The sequence below is a fragment of the Ursus arctos genome, unplaced genomic scaffold (genome assembly GCF_023065955.2).
Source record: "Ursus arctos isolate Adak ecotype North America unplaced genomic scaffold, UrsArc2.0 scaffold_22, whole genome shotgun sequence".
In the NCBI taxonomy this organism is placed as follows: Eukaryota; Metazoa; Chordata; class Mammalia; order Carnivora; family Ursidae; genus Ursus; species Ursus arctos.
The window spans coordinates 10,696,874-10,722,197 of record NW_026622897.1 but is presented as its reverse complement, the minus strand read 5'-3'; the positions used below and the strand labels follow the sequence as shown (position 1 = coordinate 10,722,197).

The 25,324-nt window shown below is 40.3% G+C and overlaps 1 protein-coding gene across 2 annotated transcripts in view; it reads left to right on the top strand.

Annotated features, from left to right (window-relative positions):
• The window catches only part of LOC113260029 (NXPE family member 4-like), a 70,893-nt gene extending 46,197 nt beyond the window's left edge, over positions 1-24,696 (top strand). For both annotated transcript variants that reach the window (XM_044386633.3, XM_026505715.4), the window contains exons 3-9: positions 10,877-11,064; positions 11,575-11,678; positions 12,685-12,787; positions 15,074-15,807; positions 16,301-16,359; positions 20,989-21,195; positions 23,849-24,696. In XM_044386633.3, the coding sequence (XP_044242568.1) occupies positions 12,704-12,787; positions 15,074-15,807; positions 16,301-16,359; positions 20,989-21,195; positions 23,849-24,384 (1,620 nt within the window). In that variant the 5' untranslated portion in view covers positions 10,877-11,064; positions 11,575-11,678; positions 12,685-12,703 and the 3' untranslated portion in view covers positions 24,385-24,696. The remainder of the gene's footprint in view (positions 1-10,876; positions 11,065-11,574; positions 11,679-12,684; positions 12,788-15,073; positions 15,808-16,300; positions 16,360-20,988; positions 21,196-23,848) is intronic.
• The last annotated feature ends 628 nt before the right edge of the window (positions 24,697-25,324 follow it).

The window sequence follows — 25,324 nt, the reverse complement described above, 5'->3', positions numbered from 1 at the left end:
CAGATACATACATACATACATGCATAATAAAATATTTTTTAAAAAACAGTGTAATATTCATAGATGAAAAACATACCAAGCAAGATGAAGAGCCTAGAACTCTACCATGTATACATGGCAACATGAAATGACAGAAGAGCTGGCAGCAATCTGTGTGGACATGATAAATTACTTGCTAAATTTATTCGATAGACAATATAGGGAAAATGACACATTTCATGGAGAAATCTATTTCACCATTTGAGAAAGTTTTAAAAAAAATTTATAAAGATATTATTTGAGAGAGAGAGAGAGAAAGAGAGAGCGCGCCCATGAGCCAGGGTGGGGGCAGGGGCAGAGGGAGAAGCAGCCTCCCCGCTGAGCAGAGAGCCCGACACAGGCTCAACTCCAGGACCCCAGGATCATGACCTGAGCCGAAGGCAGATGCTAAACTAACTGAGCCACCCAGGTGCCCTTGAATATTTAAATTTAAATAATTGTATAAGTATAGAAAGGATTTCAAAAACCGTATAGAGCATTCGTATATATGCTTCAGCCAGCTTCACATAATAACATCTTGTATAATTATTGTACGGTGTACAAAATCAAGAAATTAACATTGGTGCATTAGTGACTATTACCTAAACTACAGACTTTATTTGAATTTCACCATTTTTTCCATTAATGTCTCTTTTCTGTTCCAGAGCCGAAGCCATGATCCCACATTGCATTTAATCATCATCTCCTTAATCTCTTCCAAACTCTGAAAGTTTTACACTGCTTTTCATGATCATAAATGTTTTTTTAAATTGTAGTTGACATACACTGTTATATTAGTTTCAGGCATACAGCACAGTGATTCAGCCATTCTGTACATTACTCAGTGCTCAGCACGACATGTGCAGTCACCATGCAACATTATTACAATCTTACTGACTGTATTCCCTATGCCGCACTCTTCATCTGACTTAGATACTTCACGCCTGTAAGTGTGTACTTCTTAATCTCCTTTACCTGTTTCACCTGTCTCCCCACTCCCCTTCCCCTCTGGCATCCACCAGCTTGTTCTCAGGATTTATGAGTGTTTCTCTTTGAGGGTTTGTTGGTTGGTTGGTTGGTTTGGTTTTTAGGCTCCACATATAAGTAAAATCACATTTGTCTTTCTGACTTATTTCACTTAGTGTAGTACGCTTTCTGTTCATCCATATTGATGCAAATGGCAAGAACTCATTTCTTTTTATGGCTGGATAATATTCCTGTGTGTGTGTGTGTGTGTGTGTGTGTGTGTGTGTGTGTGTATGCGCGCACACATCACATGTTGTTTACCCATTCGTCTATCGATGGACACTTTGGTTACTTCCATATCTTGGCTATTATAAATAATGCTGTAATAAACATAAGGGTCCCTATGTCTTTTTGAATTAGAGTTTTCATTTTTGGGGATAAATACCCAGCAGTGGAATTACTGGATCAAATGGTATTTCTGTTTTTAATTTTTTGAGGAACCTCCATACTCTTTTCCATAGAGATTACACCAATTTACATTCCCACCAACAGTGCACAAGGGTTCCCTTTTCTCCACGTCCTCTCCAACATTTGTTATTCCTTGTCTTTTTGATACAACCATTCTAAAGGTGTGAGGTGATAGTCTGTTGTATTTTCGTTTGCATTTCCCTGATGATTAGTAATGTTGAGCATCTCTTCATGTTCCTGTTGGCCATCTGTATGTCTTCTTTGGAAAAATGTCTGTTCGGGTCCTCTGCCCATTTTATTTATTTTTTGATGTTGAGCTATATAAGTTCTTTATATATTTTGGGTATTAATCCATTTTCAGATATGTCATTTGCAAATAACTCCTCCCATCCAGTAGGTTACATTTTCATTTTATTGTTTCCTTTGCTGTGGAAACCTTTTTATTTTGATGTAGTACCAACAGTTTATTTTGCTTTCATTTTCTGTCCTGGGGAGATACAGCCATAAATATGTTGCTAAGGCCAGTGTCCAAGAGATCACTACATCTGTTTCCCTTTAAGAGTTTTATGCTTGCACGCCTCACATTTAAGTCTTTAATCTATTTTGAGTTTCTTTTTGTATATGATGTAAGCCAAGTGGCCCCATTTCATTCTTTTGCATAAGCTGTCCACACAATTACATCATTTATTGAAGAGATAGTCATTCTCTTATTGCATAATTTTGTCTCCGTTGTCATAGATTAATTAATAATAAAAGTGTGGGTTAATTACTGAGCTCTCTGTCCTGTTCTATTGATCCATGTTTCTGTTGTGCCAGTACCATACTGTTTTGACTGCTATAGTTTTGTAGTATATCTTGAAATCCAGAATTGTGATATTTCCAGTGCTATTCCTTTCTCTAGATTGCTTTGGCTGTTAAGGGTCTTTTGGTAAATTTTAGGATTATTGGTTTTAGTGCTTAGAAAAATACTGGTATTTTGATAAGGATTGCATTGAATCCAGTAGGTTGCCTTGAGCAGTATGGACATTTTGACTGTATTACTTCTAATCCATGAGCATGGACTATACTTCCATTTGTATCATCTTCCATTTCTTTCATCAATGTTTTCTAATTTTCAGAGTAAAGGTCTTTCACCACCTTGGTTACATTTATTCCTAGGTATTTTATTCTTTTTGGTGCAATTGTTAATGGGATTATATTTTTAATTTCGCTTTCTCCTACTTTGTTATCAGTATATAGAAATGCAACATATTTCTGTGCATTAATTTTGTATCCTATAACTACTGAATTCATTTATTTTAATCATTTTTGAAGGAGTCTTTGTATAATATATCATCCGCAAATAGTGACACTTTACCCCTTCCTTACCAATGTAGATACCTTTTATTTCTTTTTCTTATCTAATTTCTGAAGCTCACACTTCCAGTACTATGTTGAATGAAAGTGGCAAGAGTAGACATCTTTGTCTTGGTCGTCATCTTAGAAGAAAAGCTTTCAGTTTTTCACCTTTGAATATGATGTTAGTTGTGGGTTTTTCATATTTGTTCTTTATTGTGTTGAGGTGTGTTCTCTCCAAACCCGTTCTGTTGAAAGCTTTTATCATGAATGGATGTTGAATTTTGTCAGGTGCTTTTCTGCATATTGAAATGATCACATGGTTTATCCTTCCTCTTTTAAATGTGTCGTATCACATTGATTGATTTGCAAGTATTGAACCATCCTTGCATCCCTGGAATAAATCCCACTTTATCATGGTAAATAATCCTTTTAATGTATTGTTCAATTTGATTTGCTAATATTTTTTGAGGATTTTTGTATCTATGTCCATTAGGGATACTGGCCTGTAGTTGTTTTTTGTTTTTTTTTTTCTTTTTTTGGTAGGGTCTTTGGCTATGGTATCAGGGTAATACTGGTCTTACAGAATGAATTTAGAAGTTTTCCTTCCTCTTTTATTTTTTTGGAATAACTCAAGAGAATATTTCTTTAAATGTTTGGTAGAATTCATCTGTGAAGATATCTGGCCCTGGACTTCTGTTTCTTGAGAATTTTTGGATTACTGATTCAATTTTGTTACTAGAAATCTATCAGTTCAGATTTTCTATTTCTTCTTGAATCAGTCTTGGAAGATTACATTTCTAGAAATTCATCCATTTCCCTAGGCTTCCAATTTGTCGATATATAATTTTTCATAGTATTCTTATAATTCTTCGTATTTATGTGGTGTTACTTTTCTTTCATTTCTTATTTGTGTCATGTATCTTTTTTTTCCTTGATGAATCTGGCTAAATGTTTATCAACTGTGTTTATTTTTCGAAGAACCAGCTCTTGGTGTTATTGGTATTTTCTATTTTATTTTATTTTTTTGTCTCGATTTCATTTACTTCTGCTTTAATCTTTATTATTTTCTTCATTCTACTAACTTTGGGTTTTGTTTCCTCTGTTTTTTCTAGTTCCTGAAGATGTAAGTTTTATTTGTTTACTTAAGATTTTTCTGGAAATAGATCTGTAGTGCTATCAACTTCCTTCTTAGAACTGCTGCTGTTTCATTTGAAAGATTTTGAACTGTTACATTTCCACTTGTCTTTGTTTTTTAAATTTCCTCTTTGATTTTTTTTTTTTGACCCAGTGGTTGTTTCGTAACATGTTGTTTGCCTCCATGTTTGTTTGTTTGCTTGTTTCCAATTTCTTTGTAATTGATTTCTAGTTTTATATTGTGGCCAGAAAAAAAATGCTTGATGTAATTTTAATCTTCCTTAATTTAATGAGACTCGTTTTTTGACCTAACATGTGATCTCTCCTGGAGAATGTTTCATGTGCACTTGCAAAGAATGTGTACTCTGCTATTTTTGGACGGAAATGTTCTGTATATATCTGTTAAGTCCATCTGGTCTAATGTGCCATTCAAAGCCATTGTTTTCTTCTTGATTATCTGTCTGGATGACATATCCATGGATGTAAATGGGGTGTCAAATTTCACTAATACTGTATTACTGTCAATGTCTTCCTTTAGGTCTGTTAATATTTGCTTTTTGTAGATAGATGCTCCAGTATTAGGTGCATTGATATTTACAATTGTAAATTGTAAAACTCCTGTTGTTGGAGTGATTCCTTTATTATATCATTATGTGAGGCCCTTCTTTGTCTCTTGTTAAATCTTTGTTTTAAAGTCTATATTGTCTGATAAAAGTACTGTTACCCTGGCCTTTTTTTCTGCTTCAATTTGCACGAATTATCTTTTACCATCCCTTCACTTTCACTTTGTATACATCTTTAGGTCTGAGGTGAGTCCATTGTAGCAGCAGATAGATGGGTCATGTATTTTTTTTTTTTAACCATTCAGTCATCCTATGTCTTTTGACTGGGGCAATTTGTTTATTTACATTTAAAGTAATTATTTTTAGGTATGTACTTGTTGCCATTTTTTAAATTGTTTTCTGCTTATTTTTGTTGTTCTCCTCTGTTTCATTCTTCCTCTCCATCTTCCCCTGTAGTTTGATGGTTTTCTTTAGTGTTAGTGCCTGAGTTCCTTTCTCTTTGTTTTTTTGTGTATCTCATATAGGTTTTTGTTTTGTGGTTACCATGGGGTTCATATTAACATGTGTTTAGCAGTCTATGATAAATCGATGGTCATTTAAGTTCAAATAATTTATGAAAGCCTACATTTTTACTCCCCCTCCATGTTTAATGTATATTATGTCATGTTTTACATCTTTTTTGTGTATTCCTTGACTAATTTTTATAAATATAATTGATTTCAAAACTTTTTTCTTTTAGCCTTTATACTGGCTTCATTAGTGACTGATCTATCTTTACTACATGTTTGCTTTCACCTATGAAATTTTTTTCTGTCATAATTTCCTTACTTCTAGTAGTGGCCTTTTCCTTCTACTTGAAGCCTTTCCCCCTAACATTTCTTATAAGGCATGGTTAGTGGTGATGAACTCTTTCAACTTTCATTTGTCTGGTAAATTCTATTAAGTAATCTCTGTACCCAACATGGGACTCGAACTTACAACCTTGAGACCAGAGTCACATGCTCTACTGACTGAGCCAGCTGGGCACCCCAGTCTGGGAAATTCTTTATAGCTCATTAAATTCTGAACGATAACCTTGACAGGTATTCTTGGTTGTAGGGTTTTTCCTCTCAGCACTTGGAATATATCATGCCATTGTTTTCTGGCCTGCAGAATTTCTTATGAAAAATCAGCTGATAGGTTAATGGGGGTTCCGTGTGTATAATTGTTTGCTTTTTTTCTTGCTGCTTTGAAGATTCTCTCCTTATCACTACTTTTTGCCATTTTAATTATTATTTGTTTTGGTGTGGATCTCCTTGGGTTCATCTTGTTGGGGGTTCATCTGTTTTGGACCTGGATGTCTGTTTCCTTCCCCAGATTAAGAAAGTCTTCAGCTCTTATCTCTTCAAATGAATTTTCTATTCTGTTCTCCTTCTTTTCCTACTGGGATTCCTATGATGTGAATGTCAGTACACTTGATGTTACAGAGGTCCCTTGACCTATTCTCCTTTATTATTTTTTCTTTTCGCGCTCCAGCTTGATTGCTTTCCATTACACTCTTTTCCGGATTGCTGATTTGTCTTCTGCATCCTCGCATCTGCTGTTGATTTCCTCTAGTGTATTTTTTTATTTCAGTCATTGTATTCTTCGGCTTTAACTTTTTTCCCTCTTTGTTGAAGTTCTTACTTGAGTCACCCACTATTTTGTCATGTCCAGTGAGTATCTCTATGACCATTACTGTGAACTCTTTATCAAGCATATTGCTTATCTCTATTTCACTTAACCCTTTTTCTGTGATTTGTGTCTTGTCCTTTCATCCTGGGCACATTCCTTTGTCTCCTCATTTTGTCTAAATCTCTGTGTTTGTTTCTATGTATTAGGTAGGTCAGCTGTTGCCTTGGTAGAAGAGGTCCTGTGTTGCCTTATAGTCAATCCTCCTTTGTAATCAGAGCCAAGTGCTCCTTGTGGGTTGTGTGCATTCTCCTGTTGTGGCTGACCCTCAGTTGCTGTGGGCATGCTAGTGAGTAAGGCTGACACTCAGCCCAACTGGCTGCAATGACCCATTTCACCGGTGGTGGGTGTACTGGGCATGGTTTACTCCCAGGGCTGCTGAGCTGCCCGGCTGTAGCTGCCCTGGGCTTGCTGGTGGGTGCAGGCAGCCCTCAGTCTGGCTGTCTGTGCACTGAATGGCAGGGCTTGCTCCCTCCGTAGCCAGCTCAGAGGCGAAGCTGCAGGAACTGCGGGTGTGCTGGTGTGTGGGGTTATCTCCATCCCGCTCCAGAGCATGAGTCACTTTTGAGGGGTGCTAGTCTCAGGACTGACTGCTGGATGTGGCCGGGTAGCAGCCACTTTGGAGGGGTACCTGCTAAGGTGAGGGGGTTGGGCAAGCTGGTCCACAAGGGAAACCCAGGAGTGGGCACATGGTGATAGCAAATAGATGGAGAGGGTTAGCCTTGGCTCCCCATAAGCATCCAGCTCTCTGGGCTGGGAGAAGGCAAAGAAAAGCACCTGCCAGCCCTTTTGTTCTGGAGGAATCATCTACAGATCCCTGCTCCTCCTGCACATGTCCCAAGATTAGTAAGTCTCCTTCCCGGATACCCCAGACACTTTTCAAACTGCTGCTTCCGTGTTGTGTCTCACAGTTTTTTCACATGCTGGCTCTTTAAGGGTGGGGACTCTGCTTCCTGTCACCCTCCTGCAGTCCCAGAGTTAAGTCCCACTAATCTTTAAAGCTCCCAGATTGAAGGCTCATTGATTTTTAACCTTCTGTAGGTCAGTCCCACTGTATTTCAAAGCCAGGTGTTACGGAGACTTATCTTTCCAGTGCGTGTCTCCAGGGCGGGGGGTGCCCCATGTGGGGTCTGAGCCTCTGCTCCTCTGTTTTTGCGATGTCCCTCCCATTTGTGGTTAGTCACACCGGGGATTGGGTTTCCAGCCACGGCTCTGTGCCTCCTACCCTTTTAGATGTGGCCTTCTCTCTCTGACTAGCTGTGGGAGCTCTCTTCTGTCAGTCCTCAGGTCATTTTCGGAGTTCGTTTTAATACCTGCGGTTTTTGTCTCTGTGTCTGTGGGAGGAGGTGAGCTCAGGATCCTCCTAGCTCACCAAGTCTCATCATGACACTTTCCAAGAGTATTAGTTGTTTTGTAGACAGTCCCTCCATTTTGTCCTATCCAATATTTTCTCATAATTAGATTGAGGTCATGCATTTTTGTCAAGAATACCCCAGAAGTGATGTGTCCTTCTTGGTACAAAATTCACGAAAAAAGATAGATCTTATAACTGCTGGTATTAACCTAATCACTGGGGTAAGCCAGTGTCTGTTGATTTTACTCACTGTAAAGTTACTATTTTCACTTTGAAATTAATAAATGTATTAGTGGGAAGATATTCTTGTTTCTCCTCAAACTTCCACCCACTAATTTTAGGCTTCGTCAGCAGATCTGGACTATAACAATTGTTACTGTGGTGTTCTGGTGCAGAGAAAAGATGTGCCTTAACGATGTATTTTTTTTTCTTATTAAGAAATCTTTTATTTTCTTATTTAGAAATACAAAGCATTTTCCCAAACCAATTATTATTCAAAAATGTTTCCAAACATAAGTTACTTTAGGAAAGTGGTCTATGATTCATATTCCCAAAAGGCCAAGCTGTTATTCTGCAATAAATCACAAGAAAATATTTTGTGTCTGTTCTCACAAATTCAAAGAAAACAATGTATTTATATAATGAAATGGAAGATTTTTCATTCTGAAACATCCATGTTTAAGTTTCTCCACATCATTCATGTTTTCCATGGGGGAAAAAAGGGGGCACATGCTTGCTCTACCACCATATGACTAAAGGGGTCTCAGTAGTGAAGGAATTCCAGTGTGAGGGGCAAGCTGGCTCGTGATTTTTTAAGTAAGCTCTTCTTCATTCTGCCTTGAAGGTAACATCTCAGCCAGGCCAAACTGTTACTCGGATTTTGGCCAAAAAATTGAGTAGATGGCCTGATGCCTCTATTCTGTTCAGATTCTTCAAATCCATTAAAGTTGTTCAGGAAACCAACCACAGCAGTATCCGAACAAGCGTGTCCATTTACCTGACCAAGAAAATCCCTAGACACGTGCGGCTAGCATCACTAAGTTGTGCAAGTCAGCTGTGTTTGAACAAAACGCTCACAGTTTGCCTGTGTTTTATTCTTTACCTTCATAGAAAACATGTCGTTTCATGCTGCCAGTAAATCAAAATGTAACGATTTGTGTTTGCAACATGTATAGCTAGTTTTGTATTGAGTTTTCACATTTTAGAATCCAGTCTGAGAATTTTAGGGGTGAGATAAAACCCTTCCGCCCTGACCCCCAACATGGCCCAGTGCCTCACAGAGATGGCAAACTGTTGCTGAGGAACTAACGGGAAGGGCCGTTGGGACGCGGTATGGCCCTCCTGACAGGCTTGAAGCCGCCTCCACAGCAGGCCTGGTTTTCATTGTGCCCCACCGTGCAGTGACTCGAGCACTTTTGTGTCTGCCTCCCCTGCCTCTGCTGTTCACATTCCGCTGGCCTCTACTCCCTGTCTCTCTGCTTCCTGGCAGAACCTGGTTACACGCGCGGGGCTGAAGCTCTGCCTCCAAGGCCTGCCTCTTCCGCGCACTGACTGCGCGGCCTCAGCTAACGCTGAACTGCCCTCCGCCTCGTTTTCCTCATCGGCAAATAGTAACTACTTCCCGGTGTAGTTCTGAGACGGAAGCGGGTCTGTGCCCCGGAAGCACTAGGAGAGCGCCTGGCCTGTCGTCAGGCCTCAGTAAATGTTGGCTGTTGTTCAGTCTGTGGGTCTCTCCACACCTGCCCCCGCCAGCTGCTTTCTGCCTCACGTGTATGTGACTCTGTCCAGCTCCAGCACAGAGGAGCTCTGAGTGGTCCGCCGTCACCCACAAAAGGGAGTCGTCGTGGTGTGGCAGTGTTTTCATTCCTGGTTCCCCCAATTTGTTACTTTTGGAACAGGTGCCCATCTCTGTGACAGGGTGGCAGGGTAACTGTAGCTTAGGCATAACCAAGCAACCTTCCACCATTTTTTCGCTGCTTTTTTCAAAAAGGGCTATGGAAATGGCAGGCACCCCAAACATCATACCCTTCCTATAGCATACCTGAGAATGGCACAAAGTTTGCCATCCTGTTCCTAGTAAATTCTGGGGCCATTGTCCACTATATAGCCATAAACCTGCCACATCACTGGCCCTTGTCCCTCCATTAGCGTGGTTGAGTTGCAACAGCCTGGGCCTTTCATCATTATTTAGGGACATAAAGAGTCCTGTGCTCAGTTCTCACTGCTGGAATTCTGAGTCATTTTTGGTATTTTATCCTCTCTCATCCCTTCAGGGATACTCAGATCCCACAGACACGAGGCCTCCTACCATTGAGGACAGCCTCGTTGGCAATGGGGCACATCTTGTTTGATTCTTGGGGCCCCGGCAGCCATTTCCCTAACTTGCAGCTCAGTCCCCAGTGACTTCCCTGGACATCTGCTCTTTATTTGGCCGATGCTGGTGATCTGCCCATTTGCTTGGGCTCTTTTAGATCCTGGTCAACACTGTTCTCACCCTACTCATACCCCCCAAAGAACTGATGACCTCCTGAATTGAATCTTATTCTGTAAACACATGGTCCCATGTTCCCTTGACGGCGCTCTTGTGTTTATATCCCTCATTTAGACCTATAAACGTAGGGGGAAGGAAGCCACTCAATCTAAGATAATGACAAAGCCACACACTAACTACAAGGAGAACACACTAAGGAGGACCATTTATCTTGCTCACAGCAGGCTTTCAAGTGGTTAAAGGCGGTTGGGGGTCTTTTGGGAATAATGGACAATACATATATGAACCACAGCATTTACCTGAACTTGGTTAGACCACTTCTGTTGGAGTCCGGCTGCGTGGTGGAAAGTGCTCTAAATCAGAGGTCAAAGGGGCAGGAACCCTGATCTCAGCTCTGTTTCAAAGCAGACTAGATGATCTGGACAAACTGTTTAAATTCTGTGCTCTCAGTTAAGTCAAGCAGATCTATTATTCCTGCCTCATGAAGAGACGTCAGGTTGATATTAAATTTCAGCATCTATATAGGGAGAGAGCAAATTAAAACCCATAAATCCGTGTGCCGGAGTAGGTGGGAAACTTGGGTGGCTGCTAACACTGGTGTCCTAAGAAGCAGCCAAACCAGAACTGCAAACATTTCTCTCTTAGAGGCTCCCGAGGACGGAAGGGTCCAGAATGTGTATGACTAAACCCAGTCATACACGTAATGTTAAAACAGTTTCTCCAACTGTCATCATGTAAAGACAAAGCGGTATTGTTAAGGCCAGTTCCGTAGAGCGTGATCAAGGACGTTGGAAGGATTATTATGTCTTATGAAACAAATCTCGATTCTTTCAGAGACGGATGGACATGTTTAAATATGTTTGACTTCCTGTGTGGGACAGCACAAATGAGACTGTGGAGGGACCCGCAGTGTAATCAGCGACTGCTTTCTATGGGCACGGGTACAGTAGTCCTGGCTACCTGCTCTTTCTGGCACCATCTCTCTCAGTTCAAGACGGCAAACCCCAGACAGATTTGAACTGGTAAGTATAAGCCATCACTCTGTTGTCTTGAGAGTTAATATCATTGTCTTGCCTGTATTGTATGTGAGGTTTTATTAATTCAACTCAGCCACTTTGATTGAGTACCTACTACCTATGAGATAATATGCACTTGAATCCTGGCAAGTGGCTCTTAATGACAAAGCCCAGATGGAATCTAGGCAGTTTCAGGTTTTCGGGAATGACCGACTACTCTCCATCATTCAAACGTTCAGCCTCATTCACTCTTTTTCTTGTCAGATATTTATCAGATGTGTACTATAACTAGACTAAAAAAGTCGAAAGGCATTGAAATGATCTGATCCATGCTGAGGATTTCATTTTTCCTCCCCATTACGCACACACTGCAAACTATAGTTTGCGATCTAGGCCTCCCCGTCAGGAGGAGCCCGCAGGGCCGATAGTCACCTTTGCTGAAGTAAGCAGACGGTTGTGGATCCCAGCTGAAAGCACGTAGGCTGCAACTGATACTTGCCTTTCCTTTTGGCACAGAGGAGACGCACCCCGTAGTACGCTGGCGGCTTCAACGCGAAGCCTCAACACCCAGGTGACAGCAGTTCCTACGCATACGATTGAACATAATCTTTAAGCTAAAGGTATGAAAACATTTTCAGAATTGTGCAGGTGGGGGAAGAGGTGACATTTACTCTGGGTGCAGAAAATTCTAACGTCTATGTATCAACTGGGAACCTCGCGTAGGAGGTGCTTCGAGAGGAGAGTAAATTTGAAAAATAGAAAATTTTGCAAAGGCAGCATTTAAGCGATCTGCTTTTAACAGACAACTTGAAATTCTTACTCAATGACAGAAATGAAGATGTAACAATAGGAAAACATGGAAAAAGTCTATTTTTTTTAAAAAAGAAAAATTTAAGTTTTAAAATCTTTTTACGCTTCAGTGGTATTAGGCTGGTGAAGACAAGAAAAAGGAACATGATAATAGAATTGTAATAAGGAAGCTGAACAAGTCAAGTAACATTAAAAGGGCCCTGGGATAAAGTGATGATCGGGGTCAACATTTGCTGAGACGTTTCGTGTCTGCAGTTTGTGTTTAAGCGAAGAGAATAGGACATCTGTTAGGGGACAAAATAGCCTGGAGACGTCACCTAAACTTGAGCGACTTCGCATCATCCAGGCCATTAATGGGTCAGTTTCATAGAATCCACGCTGGGCTTCCTGTCTCGGAATAGCGTTTCTGTTGAAGGTACAAGTTGATCACCGAAGATGGCAGCTGGGGCTCAGTAAGAGCGGCTGGGGAGTGGGGGGAGCAGGACAAGGTTCTGTTCTGGGAGAAACTTAATGAGGACAAAAGAATCAGGAGGTATGGGGCGCCTGGGTGGCACAGCGGTTAAGCATCTGCCTTCAGCTCAGGGTGTGATCCCAGCATTATGGGATCAAGCCCCACATCAGGCTCCTCCACTATGAGCCTGCTTCTTCCTCTCCCACTCCCCCTGCTGTGTTCCCTCTCTTGCTGGCTGTCTCTATCTCTGTTGAATAAATAAATAAAATCTTAAAAAAAAAAAAAGAATCAGGAGGTATAAACTTCTCGTGTATTTCTGCATTTCCTTTCTGCCTTGCGTGGGCTTGTTTTGTTATCTCTTGTAGGACCCTCATCACGAGAAGTATGGCAAATCCTAAGTCACTGTCGGTACTGTCACTTATCTTGGCCTCCTGGATCATTTTTACAGTCTTTCAAAACTCCACAAAGGTAGGAATCACTTGCTTTCTGTGTCTTACAGAGGTATATTTTTACTTCGTACTGCACCTGTTCTAGGAAAGACTTAATAGATCGTAGTAGGGGAATTTCAACAGCTTACACAACTTTGAAGAACCAACCTTTTTGGGGGCACCTGGGGGGCTCAGTCGGTTGAGCGTCCGACTCTTGATCTTGACTCAGGTCTTGATCTCTGGGTGGTGAGTTTGGACCCCGTGTTGGGCTCCATGCTGGGTGTGGAGCCTACTTAATAAAAAAATAATTAAAAAGCCAGCATATTTGATAGCTATTATGCAGCATGGGAGAGGATGATATTGTGTGTGTGTACGTGTGTGCGCGCACACCCTCTTCCTTTGTCACTTACAAATGCCCCTGCAACAACTTTCTCCCAATGTGTAGCTTGTTTTTTCACCTTATTTAAGGGAATTTCTGAACAACACATTTTCATATCTATGTAGTAAAATTTATATGCCTTTTTAAACAGATTATTTATCTAAATATTCTACTTAAACTTTTAAAGGTTGCTTTAGACCTATAACCCTGCAACAGATCTGAATTCTTTTCTTTGCTGATTTTTATTTCCATGTGGATAATCACCTTTTCAGCTCTTATTTTGTGGTTGTTTCTATGCCAATTCATCGTGTCATTTTTGTCATGTATCAAAATTTCTGATGAGTACAGGTCCCTTTCCATTCTCTTTGTTCTGTTCCTTGCCCTATGTATCTTCCCTATATCAATACCACATTGTTATAATTAATATCATCATCATCATCATCATAATTAGTTTCATAGTCATGAAAGCTTCTAGGTCAAGTTACCGCTGCTTAATCTACTTCACAACGTTCCTGGCCAGGCTTGGCCCTTTACTCTTTTATTATTATATGTTTTAGAGTCAGTCTGTCAGATTTGATGGAAAAACCTTACTTAAATTTTACGTCTGTTACATTAACCATGCAGATCAAATTGGGAAAACTGACATGTTTATAATATTTCTCTTTAGCAACGTGTAACCTCTGTCCACTTATGAGGCTTGCTCAGCAGGGAGCCTGCTTCTCCCTCTGCCTCTGCCTGCGCTCCCTCTGCTTGTGCTTGCACACTCGCTCGCTCGCTCGCTCTGACAAATACATAAAATTAAAAAAAAAAAGTGTTACCACATGGGACCAATAATTCTATTTCTGAGTTCTTAACAAATAACTTGGACTGCAAAAATTTATGCCAAAAGGTGTTCTTTACTGAAGTGTAAGTAAAAGTTGAATGCAATAAGGGTCCAAGAAGATGGGTATATGTAAACTATGAAGCTGTATCCATAGGCTGGAATGCTATGTGAGCCGGTGACATAAGGTGGAGTTTTTAACAACACTGTGTTTTGGTTTTGGTTTTGTTTTTGGGGGGGATTTTATGAATTTATTTTTTTATTATTATTTTTTATTTAATAATATTTTTTATTATATTATGTTAGTCACCATACAGTACATCCCTAGTTTTTGATGTAAAGTTCCATGATTCATTACTTGCGTATAACAACCTTTTTTTAAAATATCAAAATTCATTGGTAATATTCAATTTGTTCACAATCACGTGAAAATGGCATACGGAGAATGAAAGAAAAGTCGCCAAAATGTCAACAGTAATTATCAATGGTTGGCATAATTGTCACTGATTTTTGTTTCCTATACAGTTTGGCATTCTCCCGTTTTTAATAATCAGTGTTATTTTATGATTAGAAAATAAATATTTTTATAAACCTATGTTTATTATCTCCTATTATCTCCTGAGTTAACTAAAACAATCTGAAAAATGCTAATAAATACCATAATGTTTAAGCAACATATAAAATATCAAATAGAAAAAATAATCATATTTTACATAAAAGCCCCATGTGTCTTAAACATTTTCTTAAGAATTTAATGACTGAATTCTAGTTTTAAGATTAAAAAATAATAGAACAATAAACATTTGTTGTGTGCTGTGCAGTTAAAAAACATTTTTCCATGTCTTCACAGCTGCCCAGCAAAGGTGTATTTTATCATCACCCCTTTAGGGAAGAAGATCCTAGAACCCAAAATATATTAGCCAGTAAAAATGTGGGGTTCCACCACCAAATTTAAGGAAAATTATTTTGTCCATGAAACATATATGATAATAAAACCTCAATAGCATTTTATTTTAGTTTTTATGTCTCCCATTATTCTATAAAAGATCAAAGTTGGCTAACCTACCAAAAATTATATTACATAAAAACATTTTCTATATTCTTTACTGTATTCATTATCATTTCAGATACGGACTGCACTTAAGTTGCCCATCTCCCTCCATCACTGGAACTTTATCGCGAAGTCCTCAAGTCCTAAGTTACCACTGCATCCAGTAGTTTCATCAGTAGAGACGGAGATAAGAATAAAGAGAATCATAGAGAAACTAGACCAGCTGATCCCACCCAGACCTTTCACCCACATAAGCACCACCACCAGTGCCGCACACAGCACAGCCACCATCCTCCACCCTCGAGACACCTACTGCAGGGGGGATCAGCTAGACATCCTGCTGGAGGCAAGGGACCACTTTGGACACAGGAAGGAATATGGTGGGGATTTCCTGAGGGCCAGGATGTCCTCCCCAGCGCTGAAGGCAGGTGCTTCCGGAAAGGTGACAGACTTCAACAACGGTACCTACCTTGTCAGTTTCACCCTCTTCTGGGAGGGCTGGGTCTCTCTGTCTATTCGGCTCATCCACCCCAGTGAGGGGGTGTCGGCTCTCTGGAGGGCAAGGAACCAAGGCTATGACAGGGTGATCTTCACAGGCCAGTTTGCCAGTGGCAGCTCCCATGTGGATACGGATTGTGCCCTGGTTTTGAACTCCAGCACTGAGCTGTGTGAGTACCTGGACGCTCAGGACCAAGAAGCCTTCTACTGTGTGAGACCTCAGCACCTGCCCTGTGCTGCACTCACTCACATGCATTCCAGGAGCACGGCTGTTTCGTATCTGAGCAGACAAGAGTGGAGGCTCTTTGAAAGGTAAGTAATTATTTCTGCAGACTCCCTGGGAAAATATGGTGATAATTTAGCCTCCATGTTGATCCCAAGGAAAGTGCTATGAGTAAATCAATTTTGAGACTCTATGGAGAGCCATTATAGAAAAAAACCTGTGCATTCATTTGGGGACAGTGTTTATGTTCCAGCAGTCCCATCTTTTTGGATATTTATCATTGAAATAAAAAAATATATAAACAGAATAAAAATTAAAAGGGAACGAGAAACATACATGTAAGTGTGTGCTCAGATATATTCTTACTGCACCTCAGTAAATTACCTTGCACACCTTCTGGGTATCTGTACCCCCTGGACTAATAAGCAAAGGAAGGGAAATTTAATCCATGGCCTGGCCCTGTGGGTATGGTAGCCAATTATTAGCACTAAGAAATAACTGAAGCAATAAGTAATGTGGCTTCTTGTGTTTCCTGATCTTTGGGGTCACCTGCAGATTAATTTCTGTATCTGTCTCTTTAAGGTCGAATGTGGGTGTAGAGATTATGGAAAACAATGCCATTAATGTCTCCAAATGCAACGGTAAGTTCTCCCTGTGATGATGGGTGGTGCTTAGCAGTAAACTCATTTAAAGGGTTTCTTTCTTCTGGTGGACTTCTTCACTGCTCTTAGTCTTATTGGTACTCTGCACATCAGGCTTCTCAGTGGTGAGCCAAGATATCAGTTACCCAAGTGAATGAATGATTGGAATCACTAGGCTATCATAAACCCGTTTTAGTAACTAACTTATCATTAATCTATTTACCAGGCAACAGATTACCTGCTCATCCAACACAATAACCTTCAAACGCCAAAACTCTCTATTTACACCTAGGTGTTTCCCTCCCCACATCATCATCATCATCATCATCATCATCATCATCATCATCCCCTTCCCACATCACTATAAGCCCAAAACTCACCATCTAGAGGTTTCCAACCTGCCATCAAGAGTCTCTTATGTTGAGATACGTTTCTTCTATACTCAATTTGTTAAGAGTTCTTACAAATGTGTATTGAATTTTGTCATATTCATCCTCTGCGTCTATTAAGCTGATCATATGATTGTATCCTAGTTTGGTAATATGGTGTGTCACGTTGATTTGGTTCAGGTACTGAACCATCCTTGCATTCCTGGAATAAATCTCACTCAATTGTGGTGTGTGCTCTTTTTAATGTATTGTTGAATTTGGTTTGTTAATATTTTGTTAAGGTTTTTTTCCTCTAAGTTCATCATGGATATTGGCCTGTAATTTTGTGCATGTGATGTCTTTGCCTAGTTTTGGTATCATGGTAGTGCTGGCCTCATAAAATGAGTTTGGAAGCATTCCTTTATAAGTTTTTGGAATAATTTGAGAAAACTAGGTATTAACTTTTCTTTAGGTATTTATTAGAATTCACCTGTGAAGCTGTGGTCCTGGACTCTTGCTTTTTGAAAGTTTTGAATTACTGATTCAATTCATTCCTTGTATTTGGTCTATTCAGATTTTCTATTTCTCTATGATTCAGAGTTGGAAAGGTGTTCATTTCTTCTAGGTTTTCCAAATTTTGGGCATGTAATTGTTCATATAATCTCTTATGATATTTTATATATGTAGTATCATTTGTAAGTTCTCTGTTTTCATTTCTTTTTTTTTTTAGGATTATATTTATTTTGAGAGCAAGAGAGAGCTAATGAATGGGGGAGGGACAGATGGAGAGAGAGAAGCAGGCTTCCCATAGAGCAGGGAGCCTGATGCAGGGCTCAATCCCAGGACCCCAGGATCATGACCTGAGCCTAATGAGCCATCCAGGTGCCCCTCCTTTTTCATTTCTGATTTTATTTGTGTTGTCTTTTTCTTGTTGACGAATCTGGCTACAGGTTTTTTTATTTTGTTTACCTTTTCAAAAAACCAGTGGGTTTAGTTCATTGATCTTTTCTATTTTTTTTTCAGTCTCTGTTTCATATATTTCCACTCTGCTCTTTAGTAAGTCTTCTCTACTAACTTTAGACTTTGTTCTTTTTCTCTAGTTTCTTTAGGTATAAAATTGGACTTTTTTTGGAATTTTCTTGTTTATTTTTTGCTATATTACTACAAGCTTTCTCTTAGAACTGTTTTTGCCATGTCCCATTTATTTGGGGGAGTTGTGGTTCCATTTTCATTTGTCTCAAGGTATTTTTTTATTTCCTCTTTGATTTCTTTTTAACCCATTAGTCGTTTAGTAACATTCTGTTTAGTCTCCACGTGTTCATGGCTTTTCCAGTTCTTCTTGTAATCGATTCCTAGTTTCATACCATTGTGATTGGAAAAGATGCTTGATAAGATTTCATCTTCTTGAATTTAATGAGACTTGTTTTGTGGCCTAACATGTGATCTATCCTGGAGAATGTTCCCTATGCGCTTTAAAAAAATGCGTATTCTGAAGTTTTTGAATTAAATGTTCTATAGGTATCTGTTAAGTCTATTTGATCCAATGTGTCATTTAAAGCCAATGTTTCCTTATTGATTTTCTGTCTGGATGATGTACCCATTGATGGAAGTGTGGAGTATTTAAGTCTCCTACTATTATTACTGTCAATTTCCTCCTGGGTCTGTTAATGTTTGCTTTATGTATTTAGGTGTTCCTATGTTGGGTTGCATAAATACTACAAACATTGTTTCCCCGATTGGATTTACCCCTTTATCATTATGTGATGCCTTTCTTTGTCTTTTGTCAGGAAATAACAGATGTTGGCGAGGCTGTGGGGAAAGGGGAACTCTTTTGCACTCTTGGCAGGAATGCAAAGTAGTGTAGCCACTCTGGAAAACCGTATGGAGGCTCAAAGAGTTAAAAATAGAGCCACCCTACAACCCAGTAATTGTACCACTAGGTATTTATCCAAAGGATAAAAAATGCTGCTTTGAAGGGGCACATGCATCACAATGTTTACAGCAGCACTGTCAACAATAGCCAGATTATGGAAAGAGCCCCAATGTCCATCAATTGATGAATGGATAAAGAAGATGTGGTGTATATATATGATGGAATATTAGTGATCAAAAGGAATGAAATCTTGCCATTTGCAACAATGTGGATTGAACTAGAGGGTATTATGCTAAACAAAATAAGTCAGTCAGGGAAAGACAAATGTCATAGGATTTCACTCATGTAGAATTTAAGAAACAAAGCAGACAAACATAGGGGAAGGGAAGGAAAAATAAGATAAAAACAGAGAGGGAGGCCAAACCATAACAGACTCTTAACTAAAGAGAACAAACTGAGGGTTGCTGGAGGGGGAGGTGTGTCGGGCGGTATGGACTAAATGGGTGATGGGCCTTAAGGAGGGCACTTGTTGGGTGAGGACTGGGGGTTATGCGTCAGTGATGAATCACTAAATTCTCCTAAACCCCCCCCCCCACCGGAGAATTAGCATTTGTGCCATTCAGCTTGGGTGATTTCCACTATTCTGTCTTCCAGATTGCTATTCCATTCTTCTGTTTCATCTAATCCACCGTTGATTTACTCTAGTTTACTTTCCATTTCAGTTTGTATTCTTCAGCTCTGATTCATTTTTACACTTTCTAACTCTTTGTTGAAGTTACCAAATTGCCCATTGTGGTCAGCATCTTTATGACCATTACTTTGAACTCTCTATCAGGTAAATTACTTGTCTCTGTTCCGTTAGGGTTTTTCCTGGGGTTTTATTTTGCTTTTTCATTTGGAACATAATTCCGTGTTCCTGTTTTGCTTGACTTTTGGGTTTTTGTTTTTTTTTTTCTATGAATTAAGCAGAATAGTTACCGCTCTCAGTCTTAAAAGAGTGACCTTGATTAGGAGTAGCCCATGTGTAAACTGTGTGCCTGGTGGTTTTGGTGGGATGACTGGGGCTGGAAAAGGCATGGGTCCTGGGGCTTCCAGGGTATACTCTGCTGGGGCCACCCTGATGAGATAGCTGGGCCTGGAGTGGGCATGGGCCAGGGGATCCTGCTATGTCCAGCCTTGTGAGATGGCTGAGTGTGGAGTGGGTGCATGCCAGAGAGTTCCCAGTGCACACCATCCCAGGGCTGCCTGGCACCACACTTTGGCAGGATGGCTGGGTCAGGCATGGCCTGGGGGAATCCTGTGGCATGCCACTCTGGGGCCCCCTGGCAGGACAGATGGAGCTGGGGAGGGCACAAACTGGGGGGTGAAGAGGTGGTTGGGATGGGGTGGTGCCTTTGGGGGAAGCTGGAGCTGATGTGAACTAGAGGTCTAGGGGTCTAGGACTTGCTAGGGCAGCCCTAGTAAGCTGGCTAGAGAGCCTGGACCCTGCTCCCATACATGCTATTACAGTGGAAGGGGAATGCGCAAAAAAAAAAAAAAGGCACTTATCGGCATCTCCAACCCCAGAAAGAGTTTCAGTAGTTCCCCTACTTGTTTGGCAGATGACTCAGCGTGAGTAAACAGATTTCCTTCACTTATAGACTAGTTGCCTTTTAAATAGCTCTTTCTTGGTGTGCCCCAGGACAAGCAAGTCTGTGCATGGGCCTCTCCATGATATCTCCCCCTAATGCAGGTTGCTGCACTGGGGATGGGGCTCCTATGGTTCCCATGCCTCCATTTTTTTTTTTTTTTTTTTTTTTTTTTTTTTTTTTTTGCCTTCCTCTGTGCAGTCCCTCTGTCACTTGTGAAGCAGCTGTGCAGTCAGCCCTCAGTTCTTCCAGGAGACCTGCTATGTATGTAGGTAGATTCAGCGTGTCCATGGGAGCAGGTGAGTTCAGAGTCTTCCTATGCTGCCATCCTGGACCTGCTATTCAAAGAATTTACAGTTTGATGATGTCATTTAAGACACTATGACAAAGTGTGACAAACTTGGGGGTAAAATGGGTTACAATGATAAAATAACTGAGTTTTTATTACTAAGCAAGAATTGATAACTTTACTTTCATAGGAAGCTAAACGAATATTTATATTTTACCCAGAGGGTTCTTTTTTGGGGGGGCAAGGGGGAGAAAACATGTCTTCTATAGTAAATATTAATGGGCACCATTTAGAAAATTCATATCGGAGAAAATTTTTACTAAAAATAACTATTATATTAAGAGGAGGATGCTTTAATAGGGTTTTTCACCTCCCTCATGACCTATTAAGAGGACACTTAGAAAAGATACTAGGTTCTTAATAAATACTGATGAATATGTGATATTTTAGATCTTGCTGATTTTTTGGCAGGAAAAAACGTTCCAATGAAAAAGAAATGCAAGTTTGGAATGGCATCCACAATCCCTGGTGGACATGTCTGGAAGGAGACATGGAATCCTGTCTCCTGTAGTTTGGCTCCAATCAAAATGAAAGAATGTCTAAGAGGAAAATTCATATATCTAATGGGAGATTCCACGATCCGCCAATGGATGGAATATTTCAAAAACAATATCAGCAGTATGTTTCAGTCTAAGCTATTTTTCATATCCCTTTTAGAAGTTTACTTTTTATTTCAAGGAAGCAATAGGAAACGCCTCTTCTTCATATTTCTTAATCACAGCACACCAAAACTTTTCCAGACATCATTGCCTTTCCTTTAAAAGAATACATTCATCTGACTGGAAGGGAGCATGTATAGAAAAAGTTTATGACATCCCTATCCCAATGAATATCTCAGTATGTAGCCGGCATGCTCAGAAAATTGTTGACAGAGCTGAAAATAATGGAAGATTTTATATTGTCCATTCTCTACAGTTGGCATAAGGACTAAGGGTGTGGATTCTAGACCCAGATGCCCCAGGAGCAGAATCTGGCTTCTCCATGTCCTATCTGGGTAATCTCGGGCAAGTTACATAACTCTTGTCCCTCTAAGTTTCTTCATCTGTAAAATGGAGATGAAAATAGTGCCCACCTGGTAAAATGAAGTCATATATATGATGACTTTAGAATTGTTTGTTACATAGGTCAGTCCTCGTTGGTGTAAGCTATTGTCCTATTATCATTACATGAAAAGAGAGATTCCAGGAGCAAGGTGATGACTTTGCATCAGTTAGAAGTAATACTTAAAAGCGGGGGCTGTGTTGTCTCATGTACACAGACTGTGCACTTAGAGGCGATGGCCTTTGGCATGTTACTTATTTTCTGTGCCTCATCTTCCTCATCCGACTACAAATAATATTATCTGGTGGTGGTTATGAAGACAATGAGATAACGGTTATAAAATACTTAACACATTTCAAGACACATAGTGCCCAGTGAACAAGAGCTCCTGCATCTGTGTCCCATGTCCGAGCTGGGGCTGGAATCCCGTGGCTAGAATCCTAGCCCAGTTGCTCTATTTACTAAACCAAGGATGCAGCAATAGTAGTTCAGAATTCACTAGTAGATCTTAGCACTCTTACCTGGCAAACTGTGACTGCCTGCCTACTGGGTCCAGGGTCCTGGCTGTCATCCCTGGGGACAGTGTGCCTTCTGTGGCTCCATTATGGCCCTTCTGACATGATGCCACTCTTGTGATCTCAACCTTAGAAGGTCAGCTGATCCTCCCAATAAAAAGAGAAAAGCAGTAGGGAACTTGGCTCCAAGCAATAGGTGGAATCCCCAACAAAGGGGGGAGAGTTGTAGATTGTGACCTCTGAACTCCTCCGGACCTCAGTTTCCCCATCTATAAAATTCAGGGGTTTGGTGGCAATCTCTAACATCACGTTCTGTAACAGAGAGTCTCCCAGGTTATAGAAAGTGCGGAATTTAATGAGTTACCTCCCTCTTCGTCTAACCCTTTTAACTTGTAGCAAAATGTCTGTCGCACATTTTGTTAAAAGTTAAATTTTATAGCCTGCTTTGGAAAAGGAAATTGAAGTAAATTAGAAGCAGAGTGAAGACAATGATACTGCCATGTTCCTTCAGCTAATGCTCCAGTGTCTTTATTTCCAAACGCCCGTGGGTGAAAACTTTAAATGTAGCCCTTTACTTCAAAGATGGCCCTTGTTACAAAGCATTAATGATCCTTTTCTACATATTTTCTTCAGAAGTTCTAACTACAAAGCAGCTGGCCCCGATAGTCTGATAAAGGCCTAATTTATAGGATGAAAAATGGAAGGACTTCATTTTATTCTATTCGTATTATACTCATTTTTTCGTGGGTTCTCGGATTGGGTAGACGGTTTTCACAGGAATTGGGAGGAATTGAAGTGCGGATTCTGTCACTAGCTGTGTAGTCCTGAGCAGGTCATCTCATCTCTTGATTCTCCACAACATGACGTGGGGGGGGGGGGGGGGGGGGCATGATTTGAGGTGAATGAATACATCTAGATAAATGCTTTGTCAACTATGAAGTCCTTCACAGATAAATAGTAGTACCGTCAGAGATGAGATGCTCAGGAACATTCTAAGCATATGTAAAGGAAACACAAAAGTATAGAATATAATTCCAGGGACGCCTGGTGGTTCAACTGGTTAAGCATCTGCCTTCGGCTTAGGTCATGATCCCGGGGTTCTGGGATCGAGTCCCGCATTGGGCTCCCTGCTCGGTGGGGAGCCTGCTTCTCCCTCTCCCGCTCCCCCTGCTTGTGCTCGCTCGCTTTCTCTCTGACAAATAAATGAGTAATATCTTTACCAAAAAAAAAAAAAAATATATATATATATATATATATATATATACATACATATATACACACACACTCTAAGACTGGAATTATATATAATTCCAGTCTGAGACTTAGAGTATTTGGAGAAATAGATTTACTTGGTTTTTTTTTTTTTTACTGTAAAGACATCAATTAGTACTTTATCCTCAAGCTTAATCCACAGCTCACAAGATGTACAAAAATAATGCCTAGAAATCGAACTCTATCCTGCTCCAGTGAAGTTACTTGAGTGCTTACCATCCCATCACTTTGCTTCTATGTGAGTCTACAAGGGAACGTGTATGACTTCTTATCTGTGTAACACATTGGAGTGTTCAAAGAATTTTCAAAACTGTTCTTTCATTTAAACCTACAATCAGTCATGATTAACTTTTCTGATTATAACCACCAAAGCTTTTCTTCTGTCTTTATGATCTTTATAACTTTATACTTGTTTCATTTTGGGGTTGTCTACTTGTCATCAGCACTGAAGTCAGTGGATCTGCATGAATCTGGAAAACTTCAACACCAGCTTGCTGTGGACGTGGACGAGAATATCCACATCCAGTGGCAGAAGCATGGTTACCCTTTGATTGGATCATTGACCTATTCAGTGAAAGAAATTGAGTACATCGCCCGTGTCATTGACAGAACTGGAGGAGGAAAAAACACGGTCATTGTTATTTCTCTGGGCCAGCATTTCAGACCCTTCCCCATTGGTGTTTTCATCCGAAGGACCCTCAATGTTCACAAAGCTATTCAGCGTCTTCTTCTGAGAAGCCCAGATACTATGGTTATTATCAAGGCAGAAAACATCAGGGAGCTGCACAGTGATGTGGAAAGATTCAGTGACTTTCATGGCTATGTCCAGTATCTTGCAATTAAGGACATTTTTCAGGATCTCAATGTGGGCCTCATTGATGCCTGGGATCTAACAATTGCATATGGCACAAATAATGTCCACCCATCTCAATCTGTAGTCAGAAATCAAGTTAGTATATTGTTAAACTATATTTGCTAGATAACACCTCTGAAATCCATTCACTTAATTAAAAACATTTATAAAGTGTTCGCTATCATGCCAGTTCCTGCATTGGGCTCTGACCAGTTAGCACGAGATCATCTGCACTACGGCTAATCCATAAACCACCGATTCAAATAAATTATTTCTAATTGGGCCCCCACTTAAGAATAAAGATTAAAAATGCCCATGAAAAGGACCTATATTTCTTGATCAGTCCTGCTACTCTCCACAAATGGGAAGTCAAGACCCCTAATGGTTAAAAGTTGTCTCTGATTCATGGAAATCCAGTGCAATAAATTTATTGTAAAATATTTGGAGAAAGGAGTCCCATTTTCTTGTTTCTGCTGCTAAAGACAAGCTCAAGACGATCTCCACGTGGCAAGAGAAGTCCTGTAAGGCAGTTCTCCATGTCTGCAGTCCCAGAGGAGCAACAGAATTCTAAGCAAGGCCCCTGGATACTGGAAACCTCTGACTTTTCTCTCCCTATAAGAGCTCCCACTGCTAGGACCTGATCTGATTTGATAGAATTTATCCTCCGGGATACAGAACCACGCAGGTAAAAGCACAGCTCCCTAAAATTCAAGAAGCTGAGCTTCGGACCTTTTGTTGACAGTAATTCCATGACTTTGGATAAAGCACTTCAGCTCTCTGGGCCTATTTCCCAAATTAAGGAGTCAGTGTAAGGCTTGTGATTTTTTTCAAACCTTGCTCTGTGAAGATCCGGGTGCCCTAAGGGGTACTTCAGGTAGTGCCTGGAGGGGCAGGACTTAGAACAGGTGCCTGGTGGGCAGGGTGCGAGTTCTGCCACATCATTTCAGCCAGGCCATCAGCCAGGTGAACCTATAGGTGTGTTGGACTTGTGGGAGGGCTTTTGATTTGAAGAAAGCTCCACTGCTTACAACATGTCGGAAGACCGTGATGTAATCAACCACATTTG